This window comes from Eptesicus fuscus, chromosome 1, assembly GCF_027574615.1.
Source record: "Eptesicus fuscus isolate TK198812 chromosome 1, DD_ASM_mEF_20220401, whole genome shotgun sequence".
NCBI classification, from domain to species: Eukaryota; Metazoa; Chordata; class Mammalia; order Chiroptera; family Vespertilionidae; genus Eptesicus; species Eptesicus fuscus.
In genome coordinates, this window is record NC_072473.1 from 125,694,813 (window position 1) to 125,710,752 (window position 15,940).

Genomic DNA, 15,940 nt, shown 5'->3' on the forward strand with positions numbered 1-15,940 from the left:
ACCAGAAACACCCCCTGCGGATCACCCTCAAGAAGACAGCAGACCTGACTGATCAACCTGCTCCAAGGAATTCAGAAATGCCCTGCTGAATTCTCCCTAACACTAATCTTTCTTTCTTATCTCCTCCTAAGGGTAATATGCTCTGGTATTTCTGGATAATCATTGGTTTTTATCTTTCTTATAATTCTCATTTTGTCTTTTTATGAGTGCTGCTGGAACCTGAGACTAGTACTGGGAGGAGAACTCACCTGCTCTTGCTGGGACACAGAAGTACCATAAAATTACTGCTTCTCACACAGCAAGGAAACCAAGGCCTCATCATGAATTGTTGGATTACACCTTGTCATGCCATCCTTAGCTAGATCTGCCTTGCAGGAATAGCCATAATCCTACTCTTTGTCCTAGCGGTTCACTGTTGTGGACCCCCACTGAACAGAAATAGAAGGAATAATATTAGCTAGCACATACTTGCCAGATTTTTGTTAGCTATACTTATCAGCCTGCGGCATGTTACAACTCAGCTACCAAATGCACGTGTGTGTGGGGGGGGGGGTTGTATTGGATGGAAAAAATAATAGGACCAATGTGCAGCTAACTAATGTTGCTCCTATTTGTTTCAGCAGTACCCAAGGCCAACATCCACCAGGTCACCTCCCAGATGAACTATGCAACTCTACCCTCAAGGCTGAAAACACCACCTACCCCTGGTGCCCCCCTGCAGGAACATTCTACGTGTGTGGGGCCGCTGCTTACCTCTGCCTGCCTGCAAACTGGACGGACATGCCTTTAAACTTCAGATGGTCCTACAAACCAGAAGAACTCCCTACAAACCCCTCTGAGATGAAGAAGCGGGATGCTAACCCCTTGGCCATTGCCCCTTTTCAGCAGGAAGCAGCTAAAGAGTGGTCATTGTCCATGTTCACCATAACAACCCATAGTCTTTGTATCACAAGGCTAAGAGAAGCTTGTGGGACAAGGGTTGAGGGGGGGGTGGGAATGAGGAGGCTAAAAGGTGAATTCCAATGTAACCCTGATATTTTGGGGGGGGGGGGGGCTAGCAATCTGAATCCATGCCAGGAAGCTCAGTGTGCATTCTTGATAATCTATAATTAAGTCACTACATCGTTCCCAGAAACTGGTCTTGCAGAACCTGTTACAGAGGCCATAAAACTGTGAACAGTGCACTGCCCCGGAGGGAGGGTTATTAACGCTGGCGCCAGGCCAGACCATCAGATATGGCCTGGAGACCCCCAACACCTGGGGCCTTCTTGCAAGGACCAGAAGCATAATCCATATTTGCAGGACAAAGACCCCAGGAAGATATGAAAGAGAAGCCCCCTGCATGTTACTTTACTCAGATTTGGAAAGTTATTCCCTGAGTCCACCAGCATAAATAAAAAGTGTCACTCCTTTTCTTTAAAGTGTCACTTGGTTTTTCTTTGGTCTTCTGCAACAGTGGTACCTACCCTAGTTGGTTTTGCTCAGTGGATAGAGCATTGGCCTGCAGACCAGAGGGTCCCAGGTTCGATTCCGGTCAAGGGCACATGCCCGGGGTTGCAGGCTTGATCCCCAGTAGGAAGCGTGCAGAATGCAGCCAATCAATGATTCTCTCTCATCATTGATGTTTCTATCTCTCTCTCCCTCTCCCTTCCTCTCTGAAATCAATTAAAAAATATACATATACAGTGGTGGTACCTGTATATAATGGAATATTATTCAGTCATTAAAAAGGAATGGAAAAAAAAAAGGAATGAAATCTTACCCTTTGTGAAAGCATGGAGGGACCTAGAGGGTATTATGTTTAGTGAAATAAGCCAATAAGAGCAAAAACATATACCATATGATTTCACTTATATGTGGAATCTAAAGAACAAAATAATCAAACAAAATTGGAACACTCATAGACACAGAGGGTGGACTGGTAATTGCCAGAGGGAAGGGGTGTTGGAGGACTGGGAGAAAGAAGTGAAAGAATTAAGAAGTACAAAGTAGTAGTTACAAATAGGCACTGGGATTTAAAGTAAAGCATGGGGGGGGCGGGATATTAAAAATGGTGGTAGAGTAACTGGATGCTGCAAGGTCATGCTCCCAGGAACAAACTAGAATTACAACTAAAATACAGAAAAACTTCCCGAATAATCAATGGAAAACTCACAGGAGAAAACCTTGATACTCAAGAACTAAAAGTGGAGACCGCATACTGACTGGTAGGAGGAGCAGAGGTGTGAAAGGGCTGGCTGGTCGCCCACAGACAGAAACTGAAGTCCCAGAGAGATATCTCAGCTGTGGGGGATTGCCACTGAGAACTCTGGGACCTAATCCCCAAGCTGAGTCCCCCAGCAGAGAGCACCAAAACTGAGGAGGGTACCCACGTAACATCTGGCTGTGAAAAGCAGTGGGTGCTATCTGCCAGGGAGTAACAAATGAAAATTCAGGCACCTTCTTAAAGGGCCAACACATTAAACTCCCTGTGGAGCCACCCACCTTGTGCTCTGGCAAAGGGAGGGCGAAGTGGATTGGAGCTGTGAGAGCAGAAGCCAAGACTGGGGACTTGGGGGGGGGGGGGATAGAGCTCAGAAGGCAGACACCCCAGGTTTTCTGGGCTGAGTCATTCCCTCACACAGTAGAGGACATCTTTCCCACATAGACATTTGCCTTGCTTGAGGGGAAGACAGTTGACACACCCTATTGGAAAACACATTGCCCTGAGGCCACTTAAGAGATTAAAAATAACAATTAGCCTTCAGGCAGAAGCAATTGTCCAACCTTGTTGAAAAAAAAAACTTGCCACACCTGAGGAGGATTGCCTGGGGGGCAATTCAAGTCAGAATCCTATCAGTCTGTAGAGAGAGGCAGTTTCTGGAGACTTTGAGTCTTTGCCTGACCTAATTAGTGAGAAACAGCCTTTAACACTGTCCTGCACTAGAGATTGAGAGGTATATAGGATCTACCTAATTCATAGTCACAAACCCAAACAGACAACCAAAATGAGGAAACAAAGAAACAACCCCCCAAATGAAAGAACTAGAGAATTATCCAGAAGAAGAGGTAAGTGAATTAGAAATAAGGAATTTATCTGAATCAGAGTTCAGAGTAATGATGGTAAAAATGCTCAACAGCATGAAAAAAGATATAGTAACTATAAAAAAAAGACAGTCTGAGATAAAGAATGACATAACACAAAGAGCACATTGGAAGGAATACACAGCAGATTAGGGGAAGCTGAGGATCAAATCAGTGAATTAGAAGACAGAGTTGAAAATATCACTCAAACAGAGAACTGAAAAGGAAAAATCAATTTAAAAACAAGAGGACAGCTTAATGGAGCTGTGGGACAATGTGAAACGTAACAATATTAGAATAGCAGGTGTGCCCAAAGAGACAGAAAGAAAGAAAGGCATAGAGAAGGTGTTTGAAGAAACAATGGCAGAAAACTTCCCCAACCTGGTAAAGGAAAATATCACACAAGTTCAGGAGGCACAGGGAACCCCAAACAAGAAGAACCCAAATAGACCCACACCCAGACACATCATAATTAATATGCCAAAATGTAAAGACAAAAAGATAATCAAGGCTGCACGTGAAAATAAATCTGTTACCAACAAAGAAGTTCCCATAAGACTGACACCTGATTTCTCATCAGAAACCCTACAGGCCAGAAGGGAATGGCATGAAGTACTCAAGGTAATGGAAAGCAAGTATCTGAGACCAAGATTACTATATCCAGCAAGGCTATCATTCAAAATAGCTGGTCAAATAAAGAGCTTCCCAGACAAAGAAAGGCTAAAGGAGTACATCACCACCAAGCCAGAATTACAAGAAATGCTAAAGGGACAGCTGTAATGAGAAGAAGAAATAGAGAGAGAAACCTAGCCATACAGAATTAAAATGGCAATAAATAAGGACCTATCAATAATAACCCTAAATGTAAATGGATTAAATGCTCCAATCAAAAGGCATAGAGTAGCTGAATGGATACAAAAACATGATCCAACTATATGCTGTCTACAAGAGACCCACCTCAAAACAAAAGACACACACAGGATGAGAGTGAAGGGCTGGGGAAAAATTTTCCATGGAAATGGAAATGAAAAAAAAAAAAAGAAAAAAGCTGGAGTAGCAATACTCATATCTGACAAAATAGACTTTAAAATGAAGGCCATCATAAGAGACAACAAAGATCACTACATAATACTAAAGGAATGGATCCAACAAGAGGATAGAACCCTGGCAAACATCAATGCACCCAATATAGGAGCACATAAATATATAAAAAAAACTTAGAGAGGACTTTAATGGAGAGATTGACAACAATACAGTCATAATAGGGACTTTAACACCCCTCTGATTGCACTGGATAGATCTTCCAGACAAAAACTTAACAAGGAAACAGAGACTCTAAAGAACACACTGGATCAGATGGATTTAATTGACATTTATAGAAAATTTCACCCCAAAGCAGCAGAATATACATTCGTCTCAAGTGCACATGGATCATTCACAAAGATAGACCACATGTTAGGACACAAAACACGTCTTTACAAGTTCAAGAAGATTGAAATCATATCAAGCATCTTCTCAGATCACAGTGGAATGAAATTAGAAATCAACTACAGTAAAAACACCCCAAAACATTCAAACACATGGAGGCTAAATAGCATATTATTAAACAACTACAGGCCTGGTGCACGAAATTCATGCACTGGGGCGGGGGGTGTCCCTCAGCACAGCCTGCACCCTAACATAATCTAGGACTGATGGCTCCCAACTGATCACCTGTCTGCCTGATCACCCCTTAACCACTCCCCTGCCAGCAAGATTGATGCCTAACTGCTCCCATGCTGGCCTGACTGCCCCCAACTGCCCTCCCCTGACGGCCTGGTGCCTTCCCCTGCTAGCCCAGTAGCCCCTAACTACTCTCCCCTGCTGGCCTGATCCACCCCAACAGCCATCCCCTGCAGGCCTGATCCCCGTCAACTGTCCTCCCCTGCTGGCCTGGTCCCCCCCCGCAACTGCTCTCCCCTGTAGGCCTGGTTGCCCACAACTACCCTCCCCTGCCGACCTGGTTGCCCCCAAGAGCCCTCCCCTGATGGCCTGGTGCCCTCCCCTGCTGGCTCAGTAGCCCCTAACTACTCTCCCCTGATGACCTGGTCCCCCAAAACTGCCATCCCCTGCAGGCCTGATCCCCGTTAACTGCCCTCCACTGCCAGCCTGGTCACCCCCAACTGCCCTCCCCTGCCGGCCTGGTAGCCCCTAACTACTCTCCCCTGCTGGCCTGGTCCCCCCCAACAGCCCTCCCCTGAAGGCCTGATCTCTGCCAATGCCCTCCCCTGTCGGCCTTGGCCCCCCCAACTGCCATGCTCTGCAGGCCTGGTCCCCCCAACTGCCCTCCCCTGCAGGCCCGGTCCCCCCCAACTGCCCTCCCCATCAGGCCCAGTCACCCCCAATGGCCCTCCTTTGCAGGCCTGGTCCCCCCCCAAACTGCTCTCCACTGCTGGCCCGGTCACCCCTATCTGGCCTCCCCTGCAGTCCTGGTCCCTCCAAATGCCCTCCCTGCCAGCATGGTCGCCCCCAACTGCCCTCGCCTGCTGGCCTGGTTGCCCCTAATGTCCCTCCCCTGCTGGTCTGATCACCCACAACTGCCCTCTTCTGATGGCCATCTTGTGTCGGCCATCTTGTGACCCAATGGGGGTGGCCATATTTTGACCACAGGGGGGCAGCCATATTGTGCAAGGGTGTGATGGTCAATTGCATATTACCTCTTTATTACATAGGACTAGAGGTCCGGTGCACAAAATTCATGCATGGGGCGGGGGTCCCCTCAGCCCAGCCTGCACCGTCTCCAATCTGGGACACCTGGGGGGATGTCCAACTGCTGGGGATTGGACCTAAACCGTCAGTCAGACATCCCTCTCACAATCTGGGACCACTGACTCCTAACTGCTCATCTGCCTGCCTGTCTGATTGCCCCTAACTGCCCCCCTTGCCAGCCTAATCACCCCTAACCACCTCTGCCTGTGGGCCTGATTACCCAAAACTTCCCCCCCCACCGGCCTAGTTGCCCCTAACTGCCCTCCCCTGCCAGCCTGGTCATCTTCAACTGCCCTCTCTCCCCTGCTGGCCTGGTCGCCCCTCACGGTCCCCCCCCCCCCGCCAGCCTGGTCACCCCTTACTCCCCCTCCTGCTGGCCTGGTTGTCCCCACTGCCCCCCTCTGCTGGCCTGGTCGCTCCTCACTGCCCCCCCCCCCACCGGCCTGGTCTCCCCACACAGCCTGCTGTTAGGTCATTTGTTCGTTCCTCACTAACCCTTTTGCCAGCCTTATCGCCCCACACAGCCTGCTGTTCGGTCATTACTGTGAGGATGTCCTGACCAATTTGCATATTACCCTTTTATCAGTATAGATGAATGGGTTACCATTGAGATCAAGAAAGAAATTAAAAACTTCCTGCAAACAAATGAAAATGAACATACAACAACCCCAAATCTCTGGGACACAGCAAAAGCAGTCCTGAGAGGGAAGTTCATAGCACTACAGGCACACCTCAAAAAACAAGAAAAATCAGCAATAAACTATTTAACCCTACAACTTAGAGAACTAGAAAGAGAACAAGAAAAGCCCAGAGTAAGTAGGAGGAAGGGAATAATAAAGATTAGAGCACAAATAAATAACATAGCGACTTAAAAACTACAATACAAAAATCAATGAAACCAAGAGCTTGTTCTTTGAAAGGATAAACAAAATTGATAAACCATTAGCCAGACTCCTCAAGAAACAGAGAGAACCCAAATAAATAAAATCAGAAATGAAAGCAGAGAGGTAACCCCCTGACACCACAGAAATACAAAGGATTGTAAGAAAATACTACGGCCCTAACTGGTTTGGCTCAGTGGATAGAGCATTGGCCAGTGGACTGAAAGGTCCCAGGTTCGATTCCAGTCAAGGGCATGTACCTTGGTTGCAGGCACATCCCCAGTAGGAGGTGTGTAGGAGGCAGCTGATCGGTGTTTCTCTCTCATCAATGTTTCTAACTCTCTATCTCTCTCCTTTCCTCTCTGTAAAAAAACCAATAAAATATATTTAAAAAAAGAAAATACTATGAACAACTATATGCCAACAAGCTGGACAATGTGGATGAAAATAGACAAATTCCTAGAAAAATACAATCTCCCAAAACTAAATCAGGAAGAATAAAAAAAAACCTGAATAGGCCAATAACAACTTATGAAATAGAAGCAGTAATAAAAAAAAAACTCCCACCAAACAAAAGCCCAGGTCCTGATGGCTTCACAGGGGAGTTTTACCAAACACTCAAAGAAGAACTAACACGTATACTCCTCAAAATATTTCAGAAAACCCAAGAGGAAGGAACACTTCTAAACTCTTTTTATGAAGCTAGCATTATTCTAAATAAAAAACTAGATAAGGACACTACAAAGAAAGAGAATTACAGGCCAATATCCCTGATGAACATAGATCCTAAAATCCTCAACAAAATATTAGCAAATCACATCCAGCAATATATTAAAAAGATCATACACCATGATCAAGTGGGATTTATTCCAGTGATGCAAGGCTGGTACAATATTTGCAAATCAATAAATGTGATACATCGCATAAACAAATTGAAAAACAAAAATCATGTGATCATATTAATACATGCAGAAAAAGCATTTGACAAAATTCAACACACATCTTATATAATAAAAGGCTAATATGCAAATTGTCCCCTTGGGAGTTCGACTGACTGGGAGTTCGACCGCCCACTATCACATGCGCTTACCAACAGGCGGTGGCGCAGAATGAAGGAAGGCCCTGGTCAGCAGCTGAAAGGAAGGCCCCGGTCAGCAGGCGGAAGGCCCCGATAGGCCCTGATCACTGGCCAGGCTTAGGGACCCTACCCATGCATGAATTTCATGCACTGGGCCTCTAGTTTTTGATAAAAACTCTCAGCAAAGTGGGAATAGAGGGAGCATATCTCAATATAATAAAGGACATATGTGACAAACCTATAGCCAACATCATACTCAATGGGGAAAAACTAAAACCATTTCCCCTAAGAAAAGGAAAAAGACAGGGATGCCCACTTTCACCACTCCTGTTCAACATAGTACTGGAAGTGCTAGCCATAGTGATCATATAAGAAGAAGAAATAAAAGGCATCCAAGTTGGAAAAAAAGAAGTAAAACTGTCATTATTTGCAGATGACATGATACCGTACATAGAAAACCCTAAAGACTCCACCAAAAAACTGCTAGACTTAATAAATGAATTTGGCAAGGTAGCAGGATACAAAATTAACACCCAGAATTCTATGGATTTTGTATACATCAATAATGAACTCACAGAAAGAGAAACTAAAAAAACAATCCCATTTACCATTGCAACAAAAAAAATTAAGATACTTAGGAATAAACTAAGGAAGTAAAAGACCTATACTTGGAAGACTACAAGACATTGAAAAAAGGAGATACAGGAAACCATAAACAAGTGGAAGAATATATCATGTTCATAGATTGGTAGAATCAACATCATTAAAATGTCCATACTACCCAAAGCAATCTATAGATTCAATGCAATCCCCATTAAGATACCAACGGAATATTTCACAGACCTAGAACAAACTCTCCAAAAATTCATATGGAATAAAAAAAAGACCCCGAATAGCCACAGCAATCCTGAGAAAGAAGAACAAAGTTTGAGGGATCACAATACCAGATATCAAGCTATATTACAAAGCCACTGTTCTCAAAACTGCCTGGTACTGGCACAAGACCAATGGAACCAAACAGAGAACCCAGAAATCAACCCAATCCATTATGCTCAATTAATATTTGACAAAGGAGACAAGAGCAGACAATGGAGTCAAGATATTCTATTCAATAAATGGTGTTGGGAAAATTGGACAAATACATGCAAAAAAATGAAACTAGACAACCAACCATACACTAAAATAAACAAAATAGATAAAGGACTTAAATGTAAGATGGGAAACCATAACAATTTTAGAAGAATCCATAGGCAGCAAAATATCAGCAATATCTTTACCGATACAGCTCCTAGGGCAATGGAAACTAAAGAGGAAGTAAACAAATGGGACTACATCAAAATAAAAAAGCTTCTGCACAGCAAAAGAAACCATCAACAAAACAACAAGAAAGCCCACTGCATGGGAGAACATATTTGCCAATGCTATCTCCGATAAGGGTTTAATCTTCAAAATTTACAGGGAACTCATACAACTCAACAAATGGAAGATAAACAATCCAATCAAAAAATGGGCAAAGGACCTACATAGACACTTTTCAAAAGAGGACATACAGAAGGCCGAGAGATATATGAAAAGATGCTCAAAGTCACTAATCATCTGAGAGATGCAAATCAAAACAACAATGAGGTACCATCTCACACCTGTCAGAATGGCTATCATCAACAAATCAACAAAGGACAAGTGCTGGCGAGGATGCGGAGAAAAAGGAACCCTCGTGCACTGCTGGTGGGAATGCAGACTGGTGCAGCACTGTGGAAAACAGTATGGAGTTTCCTCAAAAAATTAAAAATGGAACTCCCATTCGACCCAGTAATCCCACTTCTAGGAATATAGCCCAAGAAATCAGAAACACCAATCAGAAAGGATATATGCACCCCTGTGTTCATAGCAGCACTATTCACCATAGCTAAGATTTGGAAACAGCCTACGTGCCCATCAGCAGATGAGTGGATTACAAAACTGTGGTACATCTACACAATGGAATACTAAGCTGTTATAAAAAAGAAGGAATTCTTACCATTTGCAACAGCATGGATGGACCTGGAGAGCATTATGCTAAGTGAAATAAGCCATTCAGAGAAAGATAAATATCACATGATCTCACTCATTTGTGGAAGATAATGAACAACAAAAACTGATGAACAAAAATAGAGCCAGAGGAAAAAAATATTTTAGAATATAATAGAAGTAATCCTGTTATTTGCAGATTTTTAATATTTCCTACAACTTTTGTGATATTATACTATGTTAGTACAGTTTTGGTAATATTATTATATTTAAAATTGTTTTTCTTGAAATATTAATATTTATTGCATGTAACATATTTAAAATCATTTTTTTGAAATATTAATGTTCGTTGCATGTAAATGGCTAATTATTTTGTACGTATAATCTGGTAATAGATTTATTTTGTATATTGTAAAAAATAAATTAAAAAAATTAAATAAATTAAAATTAAAAAAAAATAAAGTAAAGCATAGGTGCCCAACCAGCGTGTCTCAGTGGTTGAGCATCGACCTATGAACCAGGAAGTCACAGTTGGATTCCTGGTTAGGGCACACAGGTTTGAGGCTCAATCCCCAGTAAGGACCATGCAGGAGGCAGTCGATCAATGATTCTCATCATTGATGTTTCTATTTCTCCCTCTTCCTTCCTCTCTGAAATAAAAAATATATATATATTTAAAAATAAAGTAGTGAAGGAATTCTTACCATTTGCAACAGCATGGTTGAAACTAGAGAGCATTATGCTAAATGAAATAAGCCAGTCAGTGAAAGAAAAATACCACATGATCTCACTCATTTGTGGATAATAAAGAACATTATAAACTGATGAACAAAAATAGATACAGAGGCAGAGAAGCATCGAACAGACTGTCAAACTACAGCAGGAAGGCTGGGGAGGGTTGTGGGGGGAGGTAAGAGATCAACCGAAGGACTTGTATGCATGCATATAAGCATAACCAATGGATTCAAGACACTGGGGGGAGGAGGTGAGGGTATGTGCCGGGGGGCGGGTGGTGGAGGGGTAGGAGAGGCCGGGGGAAGGTCAATGGGGGGAAAAAAAGGAGACATATGTACTACTATTTGTAACACTTTAAACAATAAAATAAAATAAATTAATAAATAAATAAATAGATAAATAAATAAATAAATAAATAAATAAATAAAGTATGTAAGCATAAGGAATATTGTCAGTAATATTGTGATAACTATGTATGGTACTAGATGGATACTGGAAGTATTAAGGGGAAACCTATGTAAAGTGTATGATTGTCTAACCACTAATCTATACGCCCCAAACCAATACAAAATAATATTGCAAGTAAACTGTAATTGAAAAACCATTTACTTTTTTTGAATTTTTTCTGAACACATACATTTGATGTTCAAACCAGGGTAGGCATAACTTTGTGTAAGAAGGTGAACTAAACACTTCAACACAATTACTTATGGATGAAAAATTCACACTTCCAACATATGTACAAAATAAAGAATTAACAGGTCAGTGTTACATTTAGTATTTGCAGTTTTGTATGTATGCTGGCCAGGTATATAAAAGTAGAATATTTTCAAGAAAATTTCACTCAGAACATTTACTTTGACAGAGCCTATTTTGTGCCACAAAATAACTCGACAAATTTTAATTGACTGGAATCATAAGAAATATGTTCTTTGCAACAAAGCAGTGCTTAACTCTAAATGCCTATATTATTAAAAGACAAGAATCTTAAGTCAGCTAACCTAATCTTAAGAAACCTGAAAATAAAGAGCCAAAGAAAGTGAAAGCAAGCAGAAGACAGGGAGTAATGTAGATAAGAATAGAACTAAATGGAATATTAGACAGACTATAGAGAAAAATCAATGAAATGATCAATACAATGGATAATTTTCTGGCTAGATCTATTAAGATAAGAATGAGACGACTTCAACATTCCCAATATCAAGAACCACAGAAGTAACATCACTGCTGATTACACAGACATTAGAAGGATAATAAAGGAATACTATGAAACAAACTGTATGGACTTGTGTATCTGATGCTGAATGAGGACATCACCCCAGGCAGGAAATAGCTCCCCTAATGTGTGATCGAAGCCTCCCTAACAAAGGATTCCCTAAGTACCATCACATGACCACTTCATCTGGAGCCCCACACCCCCAATATCCCCCTTCCTCATACGATTTCCTTCAATGGCGTTGTTTATTGTGCTTTGAGTGTCTACAACGCAATGGTTCTACGGTGGCCTCGCAGGAAGTGCCCCGCCCTAGGCCTCGTTCTGGGACCCAGGACCATCTTTCCCAGTCTCCTTGCGGACACATGTCTCGAGCCTCCCATTTGAAAATCCCACCTCATAATGGAGCCGGTGGGCCTCAGGGGCCGGTGCCAGCGGGCTGCAGGTCAGGCCTTTCTTTCGTCACCTCGGGGGGCCGCCCCCCCCCCGTCGCCAGGGGGTGTGGCCCGTTGCTCAGTCCGCTGCCCGCTCAGTCCGCAGACAGGAAGAGGAGGAGCCACACTTCAGCAGCCATCGCCCTCGTGGCCGGCGGTCTACGACGCACACATGGGGTCATCTGTGTCCAAGGCTGCCCTCGAAGCGACCACGGATGAGCTCGTGGAACCAGACTCGAAACACCTAGCTGGTGAGTAGGAAGTCCAGTGGGGGCGACTCACGAGACTGAAGTGGGAAAGAGTAGGAAGTCTGGTGGTCTGAGTGCCTCTACGTGGCGGGCGGCACCCCACTCCCCTCCCCTTCCCCTTCCCCTCCCCCTCCCGGCCCTCCTCTCCCCGCTCTTCCGCTGCTGTAGGACTGGGGAGATTGGATTTTCCCTCCTCGTCACCTCCGATCGGGCCTAGAAGAGAACTACGGGACTTTTAAACTCCAAACTGTAAGTTATTCAAATAGCTTAAGGCCCAACAGGTGGGGGGGATAACAACACGGGCTTCTGAGAAAAGTCTCAATTCCACAGGCCACCCCAGGCCCCAGGACATTCAGTGGGTCTTCTGAAATAGAGGGAGGACAAGTTTATCAAGCAGATCTTCCCTGCTGGGCTGGCGTGGCTCAGTGGTTGAGCACCCACCCATGAACCAGGAGGTCATGGTTGGATTCCCCGTCAGGCACCTCGTGGGTTTCCGGTTCTACCCTAATAGGGGCCGTGGGGAGGCAGCTGATCAACGATTCTCATCATTGATGTTTCTATCTCCCTCTCCCTTCTCTCTGAAATCAATTTACAAAAAACCTATTAAGCTCTCTTACCCTTTGAGACAGCGTGGAGGGACCTGGAGAGTATTATGCTAAGCAAAATAAACCAGTTAAGAGAAGTATCATACGATCTCACTTTTATGTGGAATGTAATGAAGAAGATAAACGGATGTACTACAAAACAAATCCAGAGACATTGAAACAGGCAACAGACTGATGTATTTTAGAAGGGGTCGGGGTGGGGGAAGAGATTAAACAAAGAATTTATATACATATATGCATAGCCCATGGAAAAACAATGGTGCCTGGAAGGCCTGGGGAGGGGGCTGGAGGGAGGAGGAGGAGGTCAAATGGGAGGGGGGAAGAAGGGGACATTTGTAGTCCTCTCAACAATAAAGTTTTAAAATAATTGAAACAAAGCAGATCTTCCCATAGACAATCCTAATTTAAGGCCCCATGAATAGGCTTTAGGGTTTCCATGGCAACCTTTTTTGTGTTTCCTGTGAATGTTTCCAGGGGAAAGAATTTTGATTCTCACAGCTTTTGCTCAAAGACAGAAGAGATCTCCCCACTCCCTATTGTTTGAGTCCATTGTGAGTAGGGACTTGATAAATATTATGTGCTATTGGCTATACACACAAATCCTACTGCTTTTAAAACCTTCATAACTGACTCATTCTTTTGATCACCTCTTATTTTGGTATTTTCCTTGAAAACTTCATTGACTTAATATGTATTTGCCTTCTGAAAGGTTATCTGATCATCATGACAATGTGCATGTATTGTGGCAACTAACAGTTCACTAAGTGAAACAGGTTAATTTTCTTTATATATATACTAGAGTCCCAGTGCACAAATTTGTGCACAGGTGGGGTCTGGCTGGCCTGCCTGGCCCAATTGGGGAGGATCGGGGCTGGGCCTGTTGGGAGGAGGAGATGGTGGGAGGTTGGCTGGCCAGCCCACCCTGATCAGCTCCATCAGGGCCGGGCTGGCTGAGGGAAGGGGCTACGCCCCTGATTGGGGTTGGGGGCCAATTGGGGGTGGGGGAGGCCATGAGGAAGGGCTGTAGGACTGGTGAGATTGGATTTTCACTCCTCGTCACCTGGACTTTTATAGTAAAATATTTTTTGCTTTCAAAACGAGAAATTATCATTATCAAACTTCTTTCCTAGCACCTCTTCATTAATCAGCATCTTCACATACATAGCACTAGAATAGGGACTGAGGAGAGTGTGTCACCCCTCCCTCTGGCCGGCCCTACCCCTGAATGAGGTTGGGGGTGCCAATTGGGGGGGCCAGCGGCCTGGGGGAGGGGCCATTGGTGTGGGAGGGGCTACAGGAGGGGCCATTGATTAGGGCGAGGAGCTTATCTGGGGTGGGGCTGGGTGTGAGGAGGGGCTACAGGAGGTTGGCCAGCTGGCCCAGCCCCCTATTGTGATGGAGGGTGCGATCAGGGGTGGGGCAGCCAGGGGGAGGGGTTGCAGGAGGTTAGCCAGTTGGCCCAGCCCCCTATTGTGATGGGGGATGCAATCAGGGGTTGGGATGCCAGGGGGAGGGGTTGCAGGAGGTTGGCCAGCCAGCCCCACCCCCTATTGGGGTGGGGGGGTACAATAAGAAATGGGCTGGCCCCGGGGAGGGGTGGCGAGCTGATCAGGGTGGTGGGGGCCCATCGAGGACATGGCCGGCTGGGGGGGAGGAGCTGCAGGAGGTTGGCTGGCCAGTCCTGCCCCCTATTGGGGTGGGGGGTGCAATCAGGGGCAGGCTCTGGGTGGGGAAGGGCTGCGGACCTATCATGGTGGGGCAGGCTGATCGGGGACGGGGCTGGGGGGTAAGGGAGGGAGCGTTTGGCTAGCGCCCCTCTTGATCAGGGTGGGAGAGTCTGATCAGGGCAGGCTGTCGGGGGAGGGGCCGCGAGGCCCTTACCCTCTGATCTGGCTGGTTCGCTGGCCACAGTGGGCGTCATAGTGACTGGATGTTAGGTCATTATGGCCGTTATGGCAACTGGCTTATTATATAGATAGATTTGAAAGTTTGCTGAATGTTATTCTGGGCAGGCTCCATGCTAGATTCTGGCACAATATACAGTATATTATCTAGTCTTGGATGGTAATATAATATGTATGTGCCAGAATGGGCTTCTCAAGACCTAAAGGACACGCAGTAGTTATCTGTGTGAAAGATGCACGTAACCGAAGAGGGACACAAGTCACTATCATGATTTTCTGTTGTCTATATGCACTTGTTGAATAAATGAATCTGGGTTTGCAGTCAGGGTCAGCCCGTTGCTCAATCCATTAGCATATTTGTGACACACTCTCCTCAGTCCCTATTCTAGTGCTATGTATGTGAAGATGCTGATTAATGAAGAGGTGCTCGGGAAGAAGTTTGATAATGATAATTTCTAGTTTTGAAAGCAAAAAATATTTTGAGCTAATAAACAACAGGGAACTGTTGCGTGTTCTTGAATGGGAAATGAAATGATGAAAGATAGCGGTTGAGTGGCTGTATGAAATAAATTGATGAATGGTTATAATCCCAAGGCAAGAAATTGGAAGCTGTTTCAATAAAGCAAGGTCAAGGTTATGATGGGGAAGTGGACTCAAGAAGAAGTAATAAGGGGTTAAAAGATGCAAACAAAATGGTTAGATGGCCTAGCCAGTTTGGCGCAGTGGATAGAGTGTCGGCCTGTGGACTGAAGGGTTTGATTCCGGTCAAGGGCACATACCTCAGTTTCAGGCTCCTCCTGGCTGGGGCCTTGGTTGGGCGCAACCAATTGATGTGTTTCTCTCACACGATGTTTCTCTGTCTTTCCCTCTCTCTTCCACTCTCCCTAAAAAAATCAATGGGAAAATACCCTTGGGTGAGGATTAATTAAAAAAATAAAAGGTCAGATGTAAGGTTACACTATAAAGACACTACCATGAACCTTCATGGTATGACACTTTCCTTAAAAGAGGCAGTATTGCCCTA

The 15,940-nt window shown here is 44.5% G+C and overlaps 1 protein-coding gene across 5 annotated transcripts in view; it reads left to right on the plus strand.

Moving 5' to 3' along the window:
- Positions 1 to 12,282: 12,282 nt before the first annotated feature.
- The window catches only part of LOC114229008 (phosphatidylinositol-binding clathrin assembly protein-like), a 40,537-nt gene continuing 36,879 nt past the window's right edge, over positions 12,283 to 15,940 (plus strand). For 4 of the 5 annotated variants that reach the window (XM_054718383.1, XM_054718381.1, XM_054718382.1 and 1 more), the window contains exon 1: positions 12,283 to 12,410. In XM_054718383.1, the coding sequence (XP_054574358.1) occupies positions 12,332 to 12,410 (79 nt within the window). In that variant the 5' untranslated portion in view covers positions 12,283 to 12,331. Of the gene's footprint in view, positions 12,411 to 12,575; positions 12,657 to 15,940 lie in introns of all 5 variants that reach the window. The other variant, XM_054718385.1, reaches the window with a different exon arrangement.